Source organism: Leuciscus leuciscus (assembly GCF_965113295.1).
Source record: "Leuciscus leuciscus genome assembly, chromosome: 10".
NCBI classification, from domain to species: Eukaryota; Metazoa; Chordata; class Actinopteri; order Cypriniformes; family Leuciscidae; genus Leuciscus; species Leuciscus leuciscus.
Window position 1 is genome coordinate 41,779,410 of NC_138734.1, and position 21,343 is coordinate 41,800,752.

Genomic DNA, 21,343 nt, shown 5'->3' on the forward strand with positions numbered 1-21,343 from the left:
GAATCCGTGCAAGTTAATACACAGAAAAAAATTGTTTGCCATGGTAATCTTTAATCAAAATCTGAAAAGTTACAATATTCCCTTTCACTTGGAAATACGTCACAACACTGGAGAAAAGTCGTTAGCAACTTCCGGTTCACATGGATTTTAAAGTAAAGTATCCATCCAAACGATTTATTCAACTTTTTACTAATCTGTTAAAGGGACGAAAGTTCTGTCATCATTTTACTCACCCTCATGTCGTTCCAAACCTGTATGCATTTCTTTTGTGGAACATAAAAGACAACATTTTGAGAAATGTCTGTTTTTTTATTGTTTTTTTTATAATTCTGTAATCCGTTTACCACAACTGATGACATAACTTTAATTTCTGGGTGAACTATCCCTTTAGTTGTTCACTAGTAATTGCAAAAGGTGGACAAACCAACAAAAACACCCAACATCCAGAATAAAGACAGACGGGCGTCTCAAATGGCACCCTAAGCCCTCGCGACCTTCCTCTGAGTCCATACTTTAGTGATGTAATGTTGCTTTGACCGTTGGGTAGAAGTCTGCAGCGGAGCTCGTCGGGCTTGGCAAATGTGAGCATCTTTCTGAAACCTGGACATTTGGGACAGGGCATTGATCAGCGAACATAAAGAGAAGCTCTACTGTTTTTTGACTCAAACGTGATGTGTAACACGAGAATGAACCTCATTGGTTCTTGAGAAGCTCAAACGTGCTGCGTAACACGAGAATGAACCTCATTGGTCCTTGAGAAGCTCAAACGTGATGCGTAACACGAGAATGAACCTCATTGGTTCTTGAGAAGCTCAAACGTGCTGCGTAACACGAGAATGAACCTCATTGGTCCTTGAGAAGCTCAAACGTGATGCGTAACACGAGAATGAACCTCATTGGTTCTTGAGAAGCTCAAACGTGATGCGTAACACGAGAATGAACCTCATTGGTCCTTGAGAAGCTCAAACATGATGCGTAACACAAGAATGAACCTCATTTGTTCTCGAGAAGCTCAAAAGTGATGCGTAACACGAGAATGAACCTCACTGGTTCTTGAGAAGCTCAAACGTGATGCGTAACACGAGAATGAACCTCATTGGTTCTCGAGAAGCTCAAAAGTGATGCGTAACACGAGAATGAACCTCATTGGTTCTTGAGAAGCTCAAACGTGATGCGTAACACGAGAATGAACCTCATTGGTTCTTGAGAAGCTCAAACGTGATGCGTAACACGAGAATGAACCTCATTGGTTCTTGAGAAGCTCAAGCGTGATGCGTAACACGAGAAAATGAACCTCATTGGTTCTTGAGAAGCTCAAGCGTGATGCGTAACACGAGAATGAACCTCATTGGTTCTCGCTCATCAAGCGAACATGCTTGAGCTTCATTTACCACAACTGATGTGTGAGTTGATGAATGTTTATATGTGAATTAAAGCCTAAATTCAATCTGTTCATCATATAAAACAATTGAGTCTCTTCAGAAAACTTGGACTAAACCGCTTAATTCATATGGATTAGTTTTACGATCTCTTTATGAACTTTTTGAAGCGTCAAAGTGGTAGTTGCGTAGCTGTCAATGGAGGGACAGAAAGCTCAGATTTTATTTAAAAGATCTTCATTTGTGTTCTGAAGATGAACGAAAGTCCTGCCGGTTTGGAATGACATGAGGGTGATTAATTAATGACAGAATTTTCATTTGTGGGTGAACTCTCCCTTTACGGTGTACTTGTGGTCTTTGTGGACTTACAATGGCCGTCGTGCATGTGTCTTTAATCCCACAAGACTGTAGGGAGTTTGTCATATGAATACTTTTACTAACACACTAACACTTTTTCAAGAATTGTATTAATTAATGAGGATTTATTTGTATTCAAGTCATATCTATGAGTGGATTTTTTTTGAATAAATAATAGGGGAAAAAAAATGTGTCATACAATTGACCTACAGGTAACTTCATTTTGTAGGTAAATACAAAACCTGGTTAATTTGTATAGTTTATTTATACTTTAAGTATGACCAAACCCACTTCAGCACGGAGCTAGCAGCAGCAGAAAACACACAAGACTTTTCTATTCATCCTTTTTCAAATTTTCTTCCTGTGTCATGTTTCACCTTCCTTTATATACACCTTTCTGCTCTCATCTCGTCTTCCCCTCATGTCTCAAGACCGTGGAAAGCAGACAGACAGGTAGCAGCGCATAATTGTTGCGCCCACACCCATATCGGTTTGGCTATTTCCCACTCTCTCACACACACACACAAACAAGCTGCCTTTTTGAGCAGAACCTACACGCACACAAACAGCCAAATATAACATCCTAGGAGTGCTTTCTGTTGACCCGACACAAGCAGACAGTGTAACATACGCACATTTACAAAAATGCAAGAGTTACACGTACATGCTGAATGACAGGTAGAGGGAGCAGGAGAAGCAAAGCCTAAACACTCCTTAGGCTACTGTAAACAAAATACCTGTCTCTTGGTTCAAAGGATTCTAGCCTTTTGTACTCATTCACCTCTCAATGACACACACACGCAGGCACTTGCAGGAATTTGGCAGCTTTATGGAACGTGCAACAGGCAGAAGGAAGGCGGTCCCGAGCGCTGGTGGGGAGGAGACAGGTGATGGGGTGAGCGAGAGGTTAACTCACCCTACGGCACCTGAATCGTCTGCTAACCAAAACTATGTTGAGCGACACACAAGTATGCATGCGTTAGTATCAGTGCATGAAGCGATTTGCATGCCAATGTATAAACCGAACAAACGCCTTCAAACATGCAAACAATCTCGTAGCATAATTACATGCATACATCTCAGTATACATCAACTGAAAAATACTGACACTTATGCCCTCACTATTGGAGGAACATAAGTCCACTGAAGGCAAATTGCAGCTGAAACCCAAGTGTAGTTTATTTACTTTAATCCAAAGTGAGTAAAACAAAGACTTGACTTGACATGGTCAATGACATAAACATGAAAACAACTCACCAACAGAGATCACACAGACAATACTAGACCAGAGACAATGAACAAGAAACACCTGAACACAACAAAACAATGAACCAATAAGACAAGAGACTAAGGAAGCACATGACATGATCACATGACAGGAAGGGAATCACATGATAACCAGGAACCTACTAGTCTAAGCCAAATAACAAAATAAAAGACATGAAACATGAAAGTGAAAACAAAACCCAAAACCAAACGTGACAACTATAACTATATATTCTCTCTCTTAATGTGTAGTCACATTAGCAACAACATGTTGGTGAAATTTCACAGGCAAAAAAAGGTCCAATATCCACTGTCCGTTCACTAGTAATTGTCAAACCAACAAAAACACCAAACAACCAGAATCATGACTGTTCATCAAAATCGTGTCATTTATTATTATATTATATTAGTTTGCTGGGCTCCAGTGTGAATGTAAAGTGGACCAAAATTAAAATTGAATGAAAATTGATTTTAACTTTTTAAAATATTATTTTCACAGCATTAAAAAATATAATATGGGCCTGCCCTATATCCTCATCCTATGAGAAGATGCCTTGCTTAATTATTCACGACACATTGATGACAGGCGCTTCGAACAGCGAGATCGCTTACATTTCATTAATGGGTCAAAAATGAGTGTTTTTGCTTTATAACAGTTTCTGTGTCACATAAGTTCTCTTCAATAGAGCCTGAGTCTTCGACACAAACATGATTCATCCACACTGTGACTGTTAACGATCTTTAAGGCCATATAACTGATAAAATGCCCTATAAAAATGCCACAAAATAAGCCTTAAAAATTACAGATGCAACAGCGCATTCATATATATTTTCGATGCAGAGTACAAATGCAAACGGCTGTGCATTTTTTGTGCATTAAATTACAGCTGTCACAGGATATGTTTGTGTTTGAATAATTTACAGTGAGCTTACAAAACAGACCCTTTAATTATGTTTCCAAGCAATATATATATATAAATGATGTATTAGGTTTACACTGTAAGTGACATGAACAAAACTGAAAATTTGTATGACAATTAATCATCAGCACAAAACTTTATGATTGTGAGAGGCCTAGCTCCACCTTTACTCTCTCACACACATACCATATTTGCATGAATGTCCCTAACTAACTAACTAACTAACTAACTAACTAACTAGCCCTAATCCCATGCCCAATCTGGAAGCATTACACAGCAGAAAAAGCAGATCTGCACTGACCCCTCAAACATGCCAGTCTTGAATCAAGGAACACCAAGTATTTTTCAGAACAAAATCTCAGTCTGGTTAGAATTACAGTAAACTAAACTTGATTGCTCACATTTTAATCAACAAAGCTGCAGTGAAGCATCATGCGTCCAAACCGGCAACACATTCCTCTGTGTGACACGTTGCAGTCAATTTCCCAGCACATCTACGATAAAAATAGATTATTTACAAGTATCATGAAGGGTGTATTGATTGCTAAGAGTTGTATTCATTTTTTTATTTTACTTGCACCAAAACTGCAAAGAACTCCGCCACTTAAATGTCTAATTAAATCACATTAATACAAAATTTGCTTTAATACAACATTTTTAACAAAAAACATCTGCCAAGAAGTGCTTGAAACTGCTCTGTCAGACTGGTTACTGACACCTTGCTCAAACTGGAGCGTTGAATCCAGTGTCAAAACAAGCCATTCTGAAGGAGATGCATCATAAAATGAACAGAATAATACTGTTTTGATTGTCTCTGTGGCTTTTTTGTTTCCTTTTCTTCGTGCACTGAATAAAAATGTGGTGTTTTGATCAGCGTGGCTGTGCCAGCTCACAGTTTGAAGAAAACAATCCCTATTCGCATCCAGAAAAGGGTTCCTACACATTTTTCTTTTCAAAATTCCATACTTTTCCAGATTCTAAATTCCAAACCATTGAATCTGTCGATTTTTTAGACTTATTTAACATAAATGGTTCATACAGCATTATTTTCAGTATTATATTTAGTATGAAGTACAGTCACCTGTAATATATATATTTTCTTTATTGGTTTTCTCAAAATAATACAAATTTCCAAACAGTTTTGTGCAATGAAAAGTGCGCCTTGAATTCATTCAGTCGTGTTCGACAATCATTAAACGATCTCGAAACTTTTGCCATGAAAACATTCTGCTTGTATGACAAATTTATTTTTAGAAATGAATCATTCATATTTTGGAAAACTGAATAGGGACAATAGTCTTGAAACTAAATATTTTTCCACACTTTGTTTTCTGGAAATTACTTAAATCAAATTCCATACCTTTCCAAACTGCGTAGGAACCCTGGCAGAAGCAAGAATATACATTATGCATTAGTAGACACAAGAGTCTTGAATGCTATATTAAGCTATATTAAAAAATATATATGTATATAAAGTTTATATTATAAATCAAACATGGAACACAAAAAATATATAATTTTGTATTATAATTATAAATGTCCCATTATGTGACATACCACCTGGGGGCAGTCCGTGTTCCACTGCAGTTTGAGAACCACATCAGAATACAGACCCTAACCTCAAGCCTAACCCTTCTCCCAACCTTAACCTTTAACCCCAAACAATTCATGAAGCTCCTTTAATTAAGCTGTTTTCCTTCAGAGGATGTTTTACTGTTCAAACGCTGTTTCTGCTCAACAAGGCTGTTTATTTGACCAAAAATACAGTAAATATTGCTAAAAATTATTACAATTTAAAATAACTGTTTTCTATGTGAATATATGTTCAAATGTAATTTATTCCTGTAATCAAAGCTGAATTTTCAGCATCATTACTCCAGTCTTCAGTGTCACATGATCCTTCAGAAATCATTCTAATATGATGATTTGATGCTCAAGAAACATTTCTGATTATCATAAATGTTGAAAACAGTCGTGCTGCTTTATATTTCTGTGAAAACCGAGATACATTCACATTATACATGTCACGTTTGATCAAAAGTGTTGATTAAAGCATTAAATAAATAAATAAACAAATATTCCTGACCCCAAAGGCAGTATGTCTGTCAGGTTTAACAAAAAAAAAAAAAAGAAAAAAAAAAAAGGTAAAACATGGACAGCCAAACTATGAAATTAAAGCTTCAAAACTGTACAGAATAATTAGATTAATCTGATTAATCAATCTGATGCTTTGTTTGGACTTTGTTTGGGTTTGGCAGATCGTCTTGACCATGTCCACATGCCATGTGATTGGCTGAATAGACATTTGCATTAACAAAAGGTTGAACAGGTGTACCTAATAAAGTGTCCAGGTGAGTGTATTTGTTATTTTTTTCCTAAAATGTTTTACTACCCTGATGAGCTTAATACATGTCAGCCCCACAAGACTCCCGATCCCACACACACTATACTGTGAGACACACACTGTCCCTGCCATCCACTCACACACTCCTCTCTTCCAGCTCCCTGATATGAAATATCTCACATCCTCTATTATCATTATACTGCAATTATCTCGGCACAGCGGGAACAGTGTGCCCTACATCTCACAGTCACCGACACACACACCCACAGGCCGAGGGAGAGTGTGTTCTATTTTAATTTCAGACCATGACAAGATATATTGTGATTGTCACCCTTGGCGTGTAGGAGTGTGTTCTGTGCGTGAGACTGCCTGCATCTGCTCGGAACACGTGTGTATTAGACATGCACAGACATACACATGACTTCTAAAGTTCACAGGACACAAGCAAGTGTTTTTTTGTGTGTGTGTGTGTGTGTGTGTGTGTGTGTGTGTGTGTGTGTGTGTGTGTGTGTGTGTGTGTGTGTGTGTGTGTGTGTGTGTGTGTGTGTGTGTGTGTGTGTGTGTGTGTGTGTGTGTGTGTGTGTGTGTGTGTGTGTGTGTGTGTGTGTGTGTGTGTGTGTGTGTGTGTGTGTGTGTGTGTGTGTGTGTGTGTGTGTGTCTAATTACCTGCGTCAGCACTGATGCAACTCTGCAGTATCCGTGCTTTGCTGTTGTCCCATGTCTCCAGGAAGTGAGTTAACTGGATCTTAACAGTCGTCATCTCCCCTCGAGACGACTGAAGCAGGACCAGAGCCTCCCTGAGACGCCTCTGCTGCTGTGCAAACCTCGATCTGACACACACACACACACATGTGCACACACACACAGAGACACACGCATGCACACACGCGCACACACACACACACACACACACACACACAAAGAGGATAACTCAAAAGACTCTATTTTATACTGAAGAATACTACATTTCTTTTACACTGCTTTTGTGCAAGACAACAATACTGGCTCAGGAAACTGGCCATATGGCAATCTAAAAGAAAAAGAGGAGACAAGAAGAAAAGAGAAAGGACAAGTAGAGAAGAAAAGTGACTACATGAAATGTTTGTGTTCATTCTGAAAAGAGGGGAAGAGGCGAGAGAAGAAGAGAGACTGCATCAAATGTTTGACGAGAACAAAAGAGAAAAGATGAGAAAAGACGAGATGAAACATTTGAGTTCTGTTTGAAGAGAAGACACACGACAAGATGACAAGAAAAGTTGAGGACATGCATTAAATGCTGATGGGAAAAGAAGAGATGAAACGTTTTAGTTCACTTTAAAGAGAACAAAGCGGTGTGACATTATTTTGAACAAAATCTGGCCGAAACGAAGTTAGTTTGGAGTGTGTTTTGGGAGTTCGGAACAGCGTGCCAGAGCGAACTTTCAAGACAAGTTTGCTCAATCTGTTGAATAAAGTGCTATATAAATAAAAGTGATGTGACTTGACTGATGCTTTCTTAACGGCTGTTTTCTCAATTTGTCAATGTTTTACATATTCATCTAAACAGTGTGGACGGCATAGGGATATTCACTAACACTATATCGCTGCTCACTTATTTCAAACTTTTTTTGTTTCATTTTGAAGAGAAAAGACCAGATGAGAATAGAAGCAAAGAGACAAGAAAAATCAAGACGTTTGTTTAAAAAAATCAAAAATCATAATTTAGTGTCATCTGAGGCTTTTTTGTCCAGAGGCGAGAGACTCCAGCCAGTAGGAGGAGCTCGTTCCGCATGTGTTCAACCCGCCCATAGGGGGATCTCACCATAAAACGCCGTCTTTTCAGTTTCCAGTCGACTAGTAGCCTAGTTGTATCATTTCTTCCGACACTGCCCTCTGTAACCGGTAGGCGTGGCTTGGGAGTGGCCTCGTAGGGCAGCGAAGCAAGTGCATTCTGGGAGTTGTTGTCTTTCATCCACATGAGCCAAAAATACATTTTCTGGCTTTTCTCAGTCTAGAAGGCTCCAACTTCTAAAATAATTTCACATTTCTACTACATAAATGACCCAATTTAAATACACATTCATCTTTCCAGCGGTGAAATATTATTGCACACTTTTGTATCTTTGCCAATCTGAGCACATTCATTCAATATTCAATCTCAATGATATTCAGGAGAAACAATTGAGATAATAAAGAGGTCTCAGTTGTGATCTGATTAACAAGCACAATCAATACTGATTTAAAAAAATCAATGTTGAAATCACTGTTGATTCTGAATCCTTGACATGCTGTGTGTATCAGTTTTGATCCATTCAAATTGTATGTCAAGTCTTTGAACACAAAACTCTAGATATTCAGACATAAGCCTAGATAAATAAAGTTTACAGTTTATGTGTGGGTGGGATATTTGCACTCCTGTTCATTTTAAGCTATGTCTCATTTGTTATGATTTGACATTTTCATATAATCCTTGAGTGAGCTGACGGTAAACACATTTGGTAAGCAGCTGTTTATACAGTATGCACTAGTGTTGTGATGAACAGGATTAGATGAACATGCTCCTGCTGGACCTTCATTTAGAAATCCATTCATTTTCTATGGGACAGTCTGTGTCTTTCTGGCTTCTCGTGGTTTCTGGCTGGATGTCAGCACCGGGTGATTTAATGAGGTTTGGAGATTTGAAGAAGTGTGTCAGTTCGGCTGCTCTACATCACACACCCCTCTCATTCCCACCAGCATTACATCATCATCATGAGACAGCGCCAGATAAGAGCAGCCAGAAGTCTCAATGTGGATAAACAACTCCACACACACACACACACGTATGAAATCTCTTCCGCGACCACACACCAACCATATGCGTATCCATCCCCCCATCTCAGTCTGTCACCACATAAACAAACATACACAAGCATACACTCATCCAGTTGTCTAGCAGTCATGGCAACAGGTAAACATGGCAGTGTTAGGGTGAGACGTGGAGACAGACAGACAGTAAAAGAGGCAGAGAAAGAGAGAGCCACACAGTGGGAGAGAATCATGGGAATTAATTTTTCATAACAAGGGAACAATGAAAAATGGCTATTGTCAAATTAGAGGAGACTAGAAGACACAAAGAGAATTACAGTAAAAAGGCTAAATGAGAAAGACGAGATGAGATGAGATGAGATGAGGAAAAAAATAGGAAATGACACTAAACAAGAATATAGGAGAATAGAAGTGGAGATGAAAAGAGGAGACGAGACAACTGGGATGAAATAAGAAGGATGAGATGGTAAGAAAAAGAGATGGTTTTAGAAGAGAAGGGAGAACAGGAGAGGAGATGAGATGAGACAAGATGAGATGCAAGAAAAAGCAAGATGCATGGAAGAGATGTTATGAGAAAAGATGAGAAAATAAGAGAAAATTTTAAAATATTAGATAAGAGGACAGAGACTAGAAGAGAAAAGGAGACGAGACGAGAAAAGACAAGAAAAAGACAAGATGAGATGAGAAAAGACGAGAAAAGGAGACGAGACGAGACATGGAGAGAGACAATAAAAGAGGCAGAAAAAGAGAGAGCGACACAGTGGAAGAGAATCATGGGAATTAATTTTTTATAACAAGGGAACAATGAAAAATGGCTATTGTCAAAAGAGATGTTATGACAAAAGATGAGAAAATAGGAGAAAATAAAAAAACTGAGATAAACTAAGAAGAGGAGATGAGAAAAGAAGAGGAGATGAAACGACAAGATGAGAAAAGAGGAGATGAAAAAAGAAGAGGAGAAGAGGAGATGAGAAGAGGAGATGAAATGAGAAGAGAAGAGGAGATGAGAAAAGAGGAGATGAGATGAAAAGAAGAGGAGAAAAGAAGAGATGAAACGAGATGAGAAAAGAAGAGATGAAACGACGAGAAGAGAAAAGAAGAGATGAAACGAAACGAGAAAAGAAGAGATGAAACAACGAGACCAGACCAGAGAGAAGAAAAGAGTCGAGGACCTCATCAATAAACCTGATAGACAGATGTGTGTCTCCTGGAAGCACATCTGGCTCTGTCAGTTAAGCTGGACTAAAGTGCAACGACTGACCCATTCAGATTGACCCTTCGTTCTTTCTGTCTTTGTTCCCCATTCCTTTCCTCTCTTTAGTTCTCATTGCGCTCTCAGGGTTTGAAGTGTTTCTGGAGTGTGTCTGGACAACACATGGCCTGTTTTTGATGTGTGTGTGTGTGTGTGTCTGGCCAGCTGCTTAAGCCTCCTTTCCTCTGCTTCCCAGCATTCCCAGCCTGACCAGTTTCAGATCCTTAACTTCATCATAACGCTCTTTATAAATCACCTCCCATAATTAACATGATCAGCATTCTGGTGCTCTTCACCTTCCTAGGGGCGATCATGGATCAAACAGTTTATACTTCCCGTGTCTTTCCGTGAACCGCTGGGGCGTAGTCTATAATCAGGATATAAACCTTTTGACCGAACAGACTGCTAGACCTCACGCTACAGAGAGCTCGCGCTACACACGCACAAGCCCCATATGTGGAGCACACTTCACTCCAGAAACTGAATATGCACACACACCAGACATGAAAAGGGGCTTTTAAAGTGATGCTAACATTACGGCTCGGGGGTTAAGGAGGAAAGACATCTAAGAATCGCACCATTTCATTTTCTCTGTGCTCTGATGACTGAGGCAGTTCAAAGATGAGCTGAAATCTACTTCATATCTTTGTGAAGTAGAGAATAAAGGAAGCGTACTTCAGCGCTCGTTTTATCGACCTTCAGGGAAAGGCTTCTTCTTCAACTACATTTTTAGATTTTCTGATGAAAATATGAGTAACGATTGTCAATGCCACAGTGCTAGGGTGTAGGGCTGCCACAATATCAGATTCTCAGTACATTAACATTACATTTTGACAAAAAAATAACACAATCAGTCAGATCAGTCAGGCCCAAAATAAGAGAAAACACAAAATTAACAATGAATCACACACAAAATATGAGTGTATGGAGATGTAGAGAGTGTTTGCAATCCTAAATGTACAAACGTGAACAAAAATAATGTTGACTGGGATTCTAACACCCTTTCTTTTTTACCGAATCCAACTTTTTGGGGTTACACTTTATTTTAAGGTGTCATTGTTACAGTGTTATTATATATTTAAGTACTGAGTAATATTACGCAACTACATGTACTTACTATAGGGTTAGGGTAGGATTAGGATTTGGTTGAGGGTTAGTTGCATGTAATTATGCATAATTAAATGTTAATACCATGGTAAGTACATGTAACATATGTAACAAGGACACTGTAAAATAAAGTGTTACCCTTTTTTCTGGTGCGGGTTGAGCTTCTCACCTCACATGTCCACTATAAACCTCATTTTTTCCATTTTATGGTGGGCGGAAACCAGCATTAAGGTGCAATAAACCCACACACATCTTGGAGTGTCGGCCAGTTACTGGTGCTGGATTACTTATAATAATACTATTGTATGTGTAATATTACTATGATATCAATTCATTTTTTAATACCGTATATTGCTAGAATGTTGTGGGTGGTTGCCAGAGCATTGCTATAGAGTTAAGAGTATTTTTAGCATGTTTCTGGGTGGTTGCTTACAGGCTCAAGTCAAACGATTCCACACTGATTTCACCATTTCAAGTAAGAAATATGCCACTCTTAATATTGAATGGAAAACTAACTTGGCTTTCTGTCCTCAACAGAGGCTCGAACCCGAAGCCCAGCTCAAGCTCCGAGCTCAACCCACCTATAACGCTTGTAACGATGATTGACAGGACTGAATTATAAGTCTCCTCCTCCTAAGTCTCCTAAGTTTCACCCATATTTTTGATGAAATCCGAGAGCTGTCTCACTCCTCCATAGGCTTCTCTGGAAACGATATCTGCCATCCCAGAAAAGTTAGTAAAGACATCGTTAAAATAGTCCAAGTGACTACAGTGGCTCAACCTTAAGTTTATCAAGCGACAGGAAAACTTTTTGTGCGCAAAAAACAAAACAAAAATAACAACTTTATTCAACTATTCATTTTCTTCTGTTTTAAACATTGTCTTTACTAACTTTCTGGGCCGGCAAGTTTCGATCCCATAGAAGCCTATGGAGGAGTGATCCAGCTCTCAGATTTCATCAAAAATATCTTAATTTGTGTTCAGAAGATGAACGAAAGTCTTACGGGGTTGGAACAACATGAGGGAGAGTAATTACTGGCAGAATTTTCATTTTTGGGTGAACTAACTAGGGCTGTCACTTTACGTTCGAAAATCGATTGCACAATCGATCGGACCAACCAACGCAAGTTTCTAAAACGAAAATAGGGAATCGATTTTAACGGCCTTCTCTCGGAGAGCGTCCAGCTCGTCACGATACGCCTGCAGCGAACGCGCGTCACACAGCAACTGCAGGCTCTGACAAACACACATAACAGCAAGTTATACCTCTGCATAATGTCTCTTTTTACTACAAAACTGTGAATTCTGCCAGTATTCAGACAGTCTCGTGCATACACAGATTCGGGCTACGGTCTACAATCGCCTTCGTAGGCGAAATTTGTTTGACATTTCTAATGGTAAACACAGCCATGCTGAAGCCTGCAGTAATGTTTTTCATTGATGTTATGGCAGTCCACTCTGCTTATTGTTTTTCGAGAATGTTGCACTCCTGTTTGTCATTGTGCATGAAACTTCACGCCAATAAATCATCAGGAATATTTGCTGACTTGTGCGCGTCTCAAGCGCCCTCTTTACGTTCGTCCTAATGCCTGTTAGTTGTCCGTGGATTTGCCCATATTTGGCGTTTAATATGGAAACGTCTTTAGACATGGAAAATCGATTTTACAATCGATTCAATTAACACTTATGTCTCAAAAATCGAACAGGATTTCTTCACAAAAGTGACAGCCCTAGAACTAACCCTTTAATGCTGCACTCCATAAAGTTCTCCACAGCCTGGACAGGCAAGAAATACAGAGAATGAGAGAACGAGAGAACCACTTTAACCATCATGAAACATTACTAGCCCTATCAGCACGGGAACAGAGAATAGAACATTTTGTTTTTCCAGGGATCCATTTTGATAGAGTGCAATATAAGACCACACAAGAGCACTCTGATTATTTCTTCACGCTTTGAGAAATGTGAAAGGCATCCTGAGAAAGTCAATATATAGGCTACCACAACACCACACACTCCGTCCTATATAATAGGTCATGACATATCTATGGCTTTCTTTCTTCAATGGGACACAAAAGAAGATACTTTGAATTTTTTTTTACTGTTTTTGAATTTCTCTGTTCCCTTTGTTCTTTGATTAACTTTAGCGACAGATATAATTAGTGGCTACTTTGTTCTGTCCCTTTAAGACCAGCCGCTGCTGACAGAGACGCAGGTCTCACACGCGCCACATTCTCTCACGAGTCACAACTCTTCACGTTCATCATGAGACTGCTCTTATGTAATGAGGATACTCGACAAAAAGACATTTTGGCATAATTGTGTGTGTTATTGTTCGTTCAAGCTCAAAAGAGAACTCTATTCTGGGCTGTCTTGTAACACACGATATCAGCGCGAGTCTTTCTGTGTGTCATACTCAGGACATTCACGTCATATAATTGCGTAGGCTTGACATCACGATTGCGATATGATTAATCGTGCAGCACTAGTTATTTTATGATAAAGATAAAACAAACATAAAATCTCACAGCATTAGCTATAAAATGGAGTTTGCAAGCCAATGTATGAACAGTGGAGGAAAACTAATACTGGGTAATAGCTTTTGGGTAATAGATAAATGAATATGGAAAAAAAATCGATTCGTGGCGTTTGAGAATCGATTTTGAATCGACCACATTTAAAAGAGTAAACAATAACATAATTTCCATGTTGGTCTGATTAAAATAATAGCAAACTTATTAACTCTTCTCAATGAGTCACATGATTTTGAAGTATCATTCATGTCTGTAGTACAAATTGTTATTGCAGTGCATTTGGTCTTTTCACATGGCTAGTGTCAAGGCTTCAGCACACTGTTCAACGCAAGGGTCACGCTCTGCTTTGACATCCATGTGGAAATATGTTAGATAACATCTCAAAGGGAAGATTTTACGAGGTTTCTAGGTAGCAGGGAAGTGTGAAGTATGCACAGTAAACAGTGAAAACATGTACTGGAGCTTAAAAGCCTGGCAATTGCGGTGCAAAAAGATCAAATGGAGCCATCAATTATAGTTTACCATCTCTGGATGAGTACTTGGTGAACTGCCGTCTCGGGACGGTCTTGGAAACAATTAAATAAATCAAAAATGAATAATAGGAGATTATGAGGCATTCGAGAGCTCTTTATAGAGTTAGACGTTTTTAAACATTTCTTGTTGCTCTAAAAGAAGACTAATTATTTGTGGGAAATCTCAAACTTAGGAGCAAAGTTAAACTTGTCTTTGAGAAGACAGACTATACATATCATGTGCAAATTGTTTAGCAATTACTGGATGATAAAATGTCATTGGCAAAACTGAATGATTTGAAAGTTCTTCCGATGTTTGACTGGCACGCAACACATCAGTGTTAAAGTCCCCCTGTGGTCTGGAAAATCAAGCTTTTCATGTTGTTTATATGTCTATGTGGTGTTTTTAATATGCTTTAAGATAAACTATGCACAAATTCATGTCAACACCAATGCAAAGAATTTTCTCCTTAAAACGAGGTTTGAAATCGCTGGTGTTTCTGACGTGACAAACTACCTTGTAACCAATTAGATCAACATGAGATGGTCAACCAGTGGATCTCTGAGCTGCTATGAGTGAGTGGAGGCGGGGCTCATTTGCATATTCATAAAACTGCGTATACTAAATGAGGCAAGGGTGTAGAGTTACATCTGAGCTATTTTAAGGCATGAAGAATTTATTTTTCAAGGAATACGTTTAAATATGTAATTTTGGTGATCAGTTTTAAGGGATACAATGATTGACTACAGGGGGACTTTAAGACTGCACTCAAAAGAGTCCTACACAACCGGGACAGGACAAAAAATCAGCGAGAGAAACACAGGAACACAGAATAGAACATTTTGTTTATCCAGGGATACATTTTGATGGGGTGCAATGTAAGACCACAGAAATAAAATGTAATATTAACACCCACTATATACCACAAACAGCACACATTACAATATAATAGGTCATGACATTGAGGCTACGCTCACACTGTCAGGTTTTGGGATTGACAACCACATTTACTTTACTGTTTTCTTTACTGTGAGCTTCGAAATGCCCCATTCAAACAACAACTTACAGTAGCGTCAATATGAACATGCAACGGTAGTCGAGCCCGTATTCTCTAACCAGTAACCATCGCGACAGAGACCCAAGTAATATCAAAGATGGTGACATCCATTAAATTTAGAAGTGTAATTTTATTTAATTTTTTTATTACTTTTGAGTTTTGACATGACAAGAGTCCAATCGAGCCACTAGATCATCCATCCAATCTTCATTAAAAGGTTAGTTCACCAAAATTTTTTAATTCTGTCATCATTTTATCACTCTCATGTTGTTCCAAACCCGTAAGACCTTCATTCATCTTCGGAACACAAATTAAGATATTTTTTATGAAATCTGAGAGCTTTCTGTCCCTCCATAGACAGCAACGTCATTGCAACTTTCAAGGCCCAGAAAGGTAGTCAAGACATTGTTAAAATAGTCCATGTGACTATTTTGAAGTGGTTCAAATGTAATGTTATGAAGTGACTATTTTAACAATGTCTTTACTACCTTTCTGGGCCTTTAAAAAAGTCCTGAAAATTTACGGGTGTGTGTTTGGTTATAGAATGCGGTTGTCACACCCATAAACAACTGAACTGTGTGTGAACTTAACCGTCTTAAGGGCTCAAATACAGGACTGACAACTGTATTCTGCTGCTGTGTTCATTTAAACATTGCACCTTTAATTTGACCTTATGTCTATTTTCAGTATTGTCTTTTCTGTAATATCTTATGTATGCTGACGATCTAGTAGTGTGAAGTAGTGCTGGCTTTCAACAGCTGCTAAATGTCTGCTCTGATTATGGTATTAAATATGATGTGCAATATAATGCAAAGAAGAGTGTTGCCATGATATGTAGAACAAAAGGGGATAAGGACCTTCATTTTCCAGTACTAAACGTATGCAGTAAAATTAAATATTTGGGGCATATTACCTTTTTTTACATTTACATTTTATGCATTTGGCAGATGCTTTTATCCAAAGCAACTTACATTGTATTCCAAGGTACACATTTACATTCTTATCAGTTCTTGCTTTCCCTGGGAATCGAACCCATGACCTGGCGTTGCAAACACCAAAGCTCTACTGTTTGAGCATACAGGAAAGCCATATCATTAATGATGAAATGTGTGATGATGACGATATATAGGCAGCGCTAAATATTATATGCCCAAGCTAATATGTTGGTGACATTTTTTTTATATGTGTTCGGATCAGGTTAAGATAAACCTTTTTAGAGCACCTTTTTTAAAGAAAACCTTTATGGCTTTAATGAGAAATTTTATGCATAAATGCAATTGTCGGCTGGATAATTCACAGTTTTTATGAATTATTATGCTATTATTATGCTGTTGTCAAACCCTGAGTGTGGTGCGATACCAGTCATCTATGAGAAAGTATTGGCATAACAGTCTATTTTAAATGTTTTGTATTGTATCTGTAGGTTGTTGTATGTTTTCTCTCTAATGGACCTTCAGTCTGGAAATAAAGTTGAATTGAATTCTAATAGCTTTGGCAGAATATTAAAAGCGGATAACTACGACTTTTTGACAGATTTCTAAAAAAAATCTGCACAGGTGTCAGACATCAGCTGAAATAATCAAATTCAAAATGGGACAACGAGAGCAAACTCAGAGCAAATTAGAAAAAGGTTTTTCAAGTAACTCCAGGCACACTGACACTAACCACAGATAAAAGTTTGCCACACACTCCTTTACTCGCTTACATTCCCCGACACACACCTCTCATAGACAAGCACTTTGCAGCATGACGCCATCATGGCATTTGTGTGTGCCGCCCACATAGACGGTTGGAGAAGACAGAAACGCCTGTCAAGGCCGAGCTCACGACTGGATTATCACCTGCTAGTCAACCGAGACTCTGTCGTTCATGACAGCTTCACTTCACAGCACCTGATTTATTAACTGTTCACATCTCAAACAGCAGATATCTGCAGGAACAAGCCTCGAACAAACTAAAAATACACACACTCCTGGGCAATCTTGTCTTAACCACAACTTATTAGTCAGGAAACTAGCCATATTTAAACGTACAGTATGGAATTTTTCGCCACTAGGGGTCGCTAACCTATTTACAATAACAAAGGCGTAGTTTGATGACGCAACATTTGCTAAGAATTATGGATCTTGTCGTCAACGTCAAGCCGACCGATCTAATCTATGGATCTAATAATGTTTATGGATGACTGAATACATCGATGCATTTATCATGACTGTGATATGAAGCAGTTCGGGATTGCTAAGAGACAGCTATCAGCTCCACACACGACACGAGTCCCGCATAAGGAATATGGACATTTTATTCTACCGAACTAACGTTACACGCGAGTGCAGAATTACTACTCACAGTCACAGGTCAGTTTATTAGACAAATTAAACTTGTGAGGTAACGCAGCGTTGTTTCACTTGGTCTAACATTACACTATCACACTAAACTGCATTTGAATGTGTTGAAATGTATGTGTTAGTTTGTCTGTATGAGACTAGCAGTAAGCTAGATCAACATTAGAATAACATACAGATCATATTCTAGTAACATTTCATCATGTTGAGCTATATAACATTGATTAGTTTTATGTAAATGTGCTCACCTGTTTAATAAAGTACATGTAGAAGCGGTCGAAGTCTCGGACGTGGAGCTCTCGTTTATATACTGTCTATGGGAGCTCTAGGCATCTCGAAAACACCGCGCTGATATTGATTCTCGTTTTAGTTCTCCTTTTGTATCCAAAGTCTGCTTGCCATGGTCCATAATGTTTGAACGAAACAACAACAGCGTGCAAATAGACATTGCGAACTACCGTCAGTCGCTTTGGTTACTATCAGAGGGCTCTGGTTCATAGCTCTGGTTGCCATGGCAGTACGAGCGGAAACCAGGGACAACGCGGATATGACGCCATTGACGGCGACAAAACGGAAAAAAAGAAACGGGACGTTTCTCGAATTAAATTACAAATTTCTCCTGGTTTGAAAGTTGCTGGAAACAGTCGGGATAATGCAAGTACACAACAAAAAAATATATATAACATAGATATAGTGATTTTTGCTATTTTTAAAGCAAAAAAGTTACATATTGTGGCTTTAAGCAAATTCACAACTTAAAAAAGCCATTGGTGTCTCAGAAAAACATCAAAGACTGAATGAATGGGACAGAATATGGGAAGTTGTGTGATGAGTGATGAATCATGAAACACGAGTTGAATGGTGATGCTCCAGAGGTGATGCTGAGAAATATAATAATAAATAACACTTATTTAAATCTTTCAGTTCAACACACTCACCTATGGATCAAAAATTGCCTTTAATTTGCACTAGAAATGTTTTATTTTTAGTGACTTTCAGGAGGGTATACTCATTTTTGCAACACAAAATTTTATTACTTTGACAAGAAAATCTTTTCCTGAATACAGTTTTTTCCAATTGCTAACACACAATTTTGCAAACTAGGCTGGTTTTATCAAAATACTTAACACAATTCACAAAACCACACACTCAAACTGCAAAATACCTAATATATCCTGCTAAATGAAACACTGCAACCAAAACTACATATAGCATAATGGCACACACTTCATTCAGATCACCAGATTTTTGCTTAATGAAAAGCACTCTCATCTTTAGGATGCTTTGCCATAATACTAAAATAGTTCAAATTGTAGACAATTCTTCAGATTGGTCACATGCACAGAAATATTTGCAGATACACAAACATGCTGCGGAAATTTTTTTTTTTTTTTTTTTTTTTTTTTTTTTACCAAACAAGTCAGTGCAACATAATATGCACAGCAGATATATTTACATCGGACTGAACAAAAATATGCTCACAAAAAACAGTAAACTGAAAAAGATTGAAGTGTTAACAACTAAGCATTGAGGTGTTTGGTCAGGTGACACGTGTATCGGCCAATCAGCTAATGGAGTGTCTACATGAATTTTGAATGGCAGTGTTTTGAAATGGCAAACATGTGTCAGACGTTATGTCAGATTGTTGTGTCTTATGCAGAGAACCGTGTTCAGTGTGTTTAAAAAGTGCCATTTTGAATTGCAAAATGTGTGTAAAACAGAAAATGTGTTTAGACTTTTGGAGACTTGAGAAGAGGTTTTGCTCTCTGTGTCAGTTTAAATAATTGTCATTTTAGTGTGTTAGCAATTGGAAAAAACTGTAAAATTGACATGCTTCTTTGGTGACTGATCAAGCAAACTTGCTGGAACCTTATGGGCCCTATTTTAACGATCTGAAACGCCAGTGTCAAGCGCAAAGCGCAAGTAATTTTGTGGGCGGGTCTCGGCGCTGTTGCTATTTTCCCGACGGGATAAATGACTCTTGCGCTAGGCGCAAATCTAAAATGGGTTGGTCTGAAGTAGCTTCATTATTCATAGGTGTGGTTTGGGCGTAACGTGAAATAAACCAATCAGAGCGTAATCTCACATTCCCTTTAAGAGCAGACGCGCTTTTTCCATAGCGGATCGCTATTGTAACGGCGGATTTGCCAGGCGCGGTTCACAGCCAAGGAGAGCAACGCTCTCGTCACTGCCGTAAAAGAGAGAAGTTACATTGAAATGGAGAAACCCACCCAAATTAACTTCGGTTAAACAGGCGTATGATAATTTGGGTAAATGTGTAAGCTAGATTTATGCTTTTATAATAAATTGTCTATCTATCTATCTATCTATCTATCTATCTATCTATCGATCTATCGTAATAATGTATGATTTGCAAAAATGAAAACTGCTGCTTCTGTGTAGATGAGAGAATCAAAGTGTATGCGCGTTGTGCACACGCTACATTGATTATGGCCAAGCATGCGCCCTTAAAATAACATAATATGAATAACATGCGCAACGCGCCACTGACTTTAAACTATTTTTTCCTGGTTAGTGGCGCAATTGTTTTCTAAACCATCAAAATAGCATGAAGGAACGTTTGCGCCGGAACACGCCTCCTTTTTTGCGCTGAACCGCCCAGGGAGCGCAAGTTCATTCCCTAGTTTAGCGACGTGCTTCTGTGGAGGGAAAAGCGTCGGTGAACAAAGTCAATTGCGCTGGGTGCAAGATAGGGCCCTATATCTTTAAGGAACTCTAATAAGTCTTTACGTCAGCAATGTGACTAAATGGTCAAGCACGTCTTTTTTTTCTTTTTCTTTGACATAATACCAGTATTCAACTACACAGAAATCTATTCTGCTCAAATCAATGTACGCTTGTTCTCTTTTTAGTTCTTCTTCCCTTTTCACTTTGTATTTTTTCTCACACTTGTGCCTGCAAACACCCACAAGTGTACTCACACACGCACACAGTTGTTTCCCATCTGCATCTCTTCCTGTCGTGCCGTGGCTGAAGTGGCTACTGCAAACACTCCTCACACACTCGCACGACCCAATCAGCGGCTCTCGTTCCTTTGTCTCTCTTACGCCATTGTTCCCTCGTTTCCTTACCTGAGGTGCAGGCGGCGAGAGCGCTCGTTTTCCAGCTCTTTCTCCGTCTCACGCGTGACCACGCACAGCTGCAGGTCAAGGGCCCTCGTGCTGGAAACCACACAGAGAGAGACAATAATTATAACGTTGAGTTTTTTTGTTTTTTATATATGGAACAATATTGCTTGTGTGGAAACATTTCACTTGTTGATTTTCCAAAATATAAAAAGCCTTTCTTTTTCCCTCAATAAAAGTTCAATGGCAGGAGAGCGGCCCAGCCACAGAGCAGGAGGGTTGCGTTACGCGCTGTGTGTGTGGAGTGTGTGTGACTAAATGAAACACAGACTTCTGTAGGGCATATATATATATATACAGGCTGCAGAGTATTATGGGCTTTTGTGGATCTCACACAGA

General features: G+C 38.7%; 2 protein-coding genes across 5 annotated transcripts in view; one reads left to right on the top strand and one right to left on the bottom strand.

The window, feature by feature from the left end:
* Window positions 1-21,343, top strand: part of c18h3orf33 (c18h3orf33 homolog (H. sapiens)) — a 466,419-nt gene that overhangs the window by 181,735 nt on the left and 263,341 nt on the right. The window lies entirely within an intron of this gene.
* The window catches only part of lekr1 (Leucine-, glutamate- and lysine-rich protein 1), a 142,715-nt gene that overhangs the window by 91,192 nt on the left and 30,180 nt on the right, over window positions 1-21,343 (bottom strand). For all 4 annotated transcript variants that reach the window (XR_014209089.1, XR_014209090.1, XM_082181354.1 and 1 more), the window contains exons 4-5: window positions 20,951-21,040; window positions 6,933-7,096 (exon numbers count right to left, since the gene is read on the bottom strand). Coding sequence is in view for 2 of the 4 variants with exons in the window: in XM_082181354.1 (XP_082037480.1) it covers window positions 6,933-7,096; window positions 20,951-21,040 (254 nt within the window). In the remaining 2 variants the exon portion in view is untranslated. The remainder of the gene's footprint in view (window positions 1-6,932; window positions 7,097-20,950; window positions 21,041-21,343) is intronic.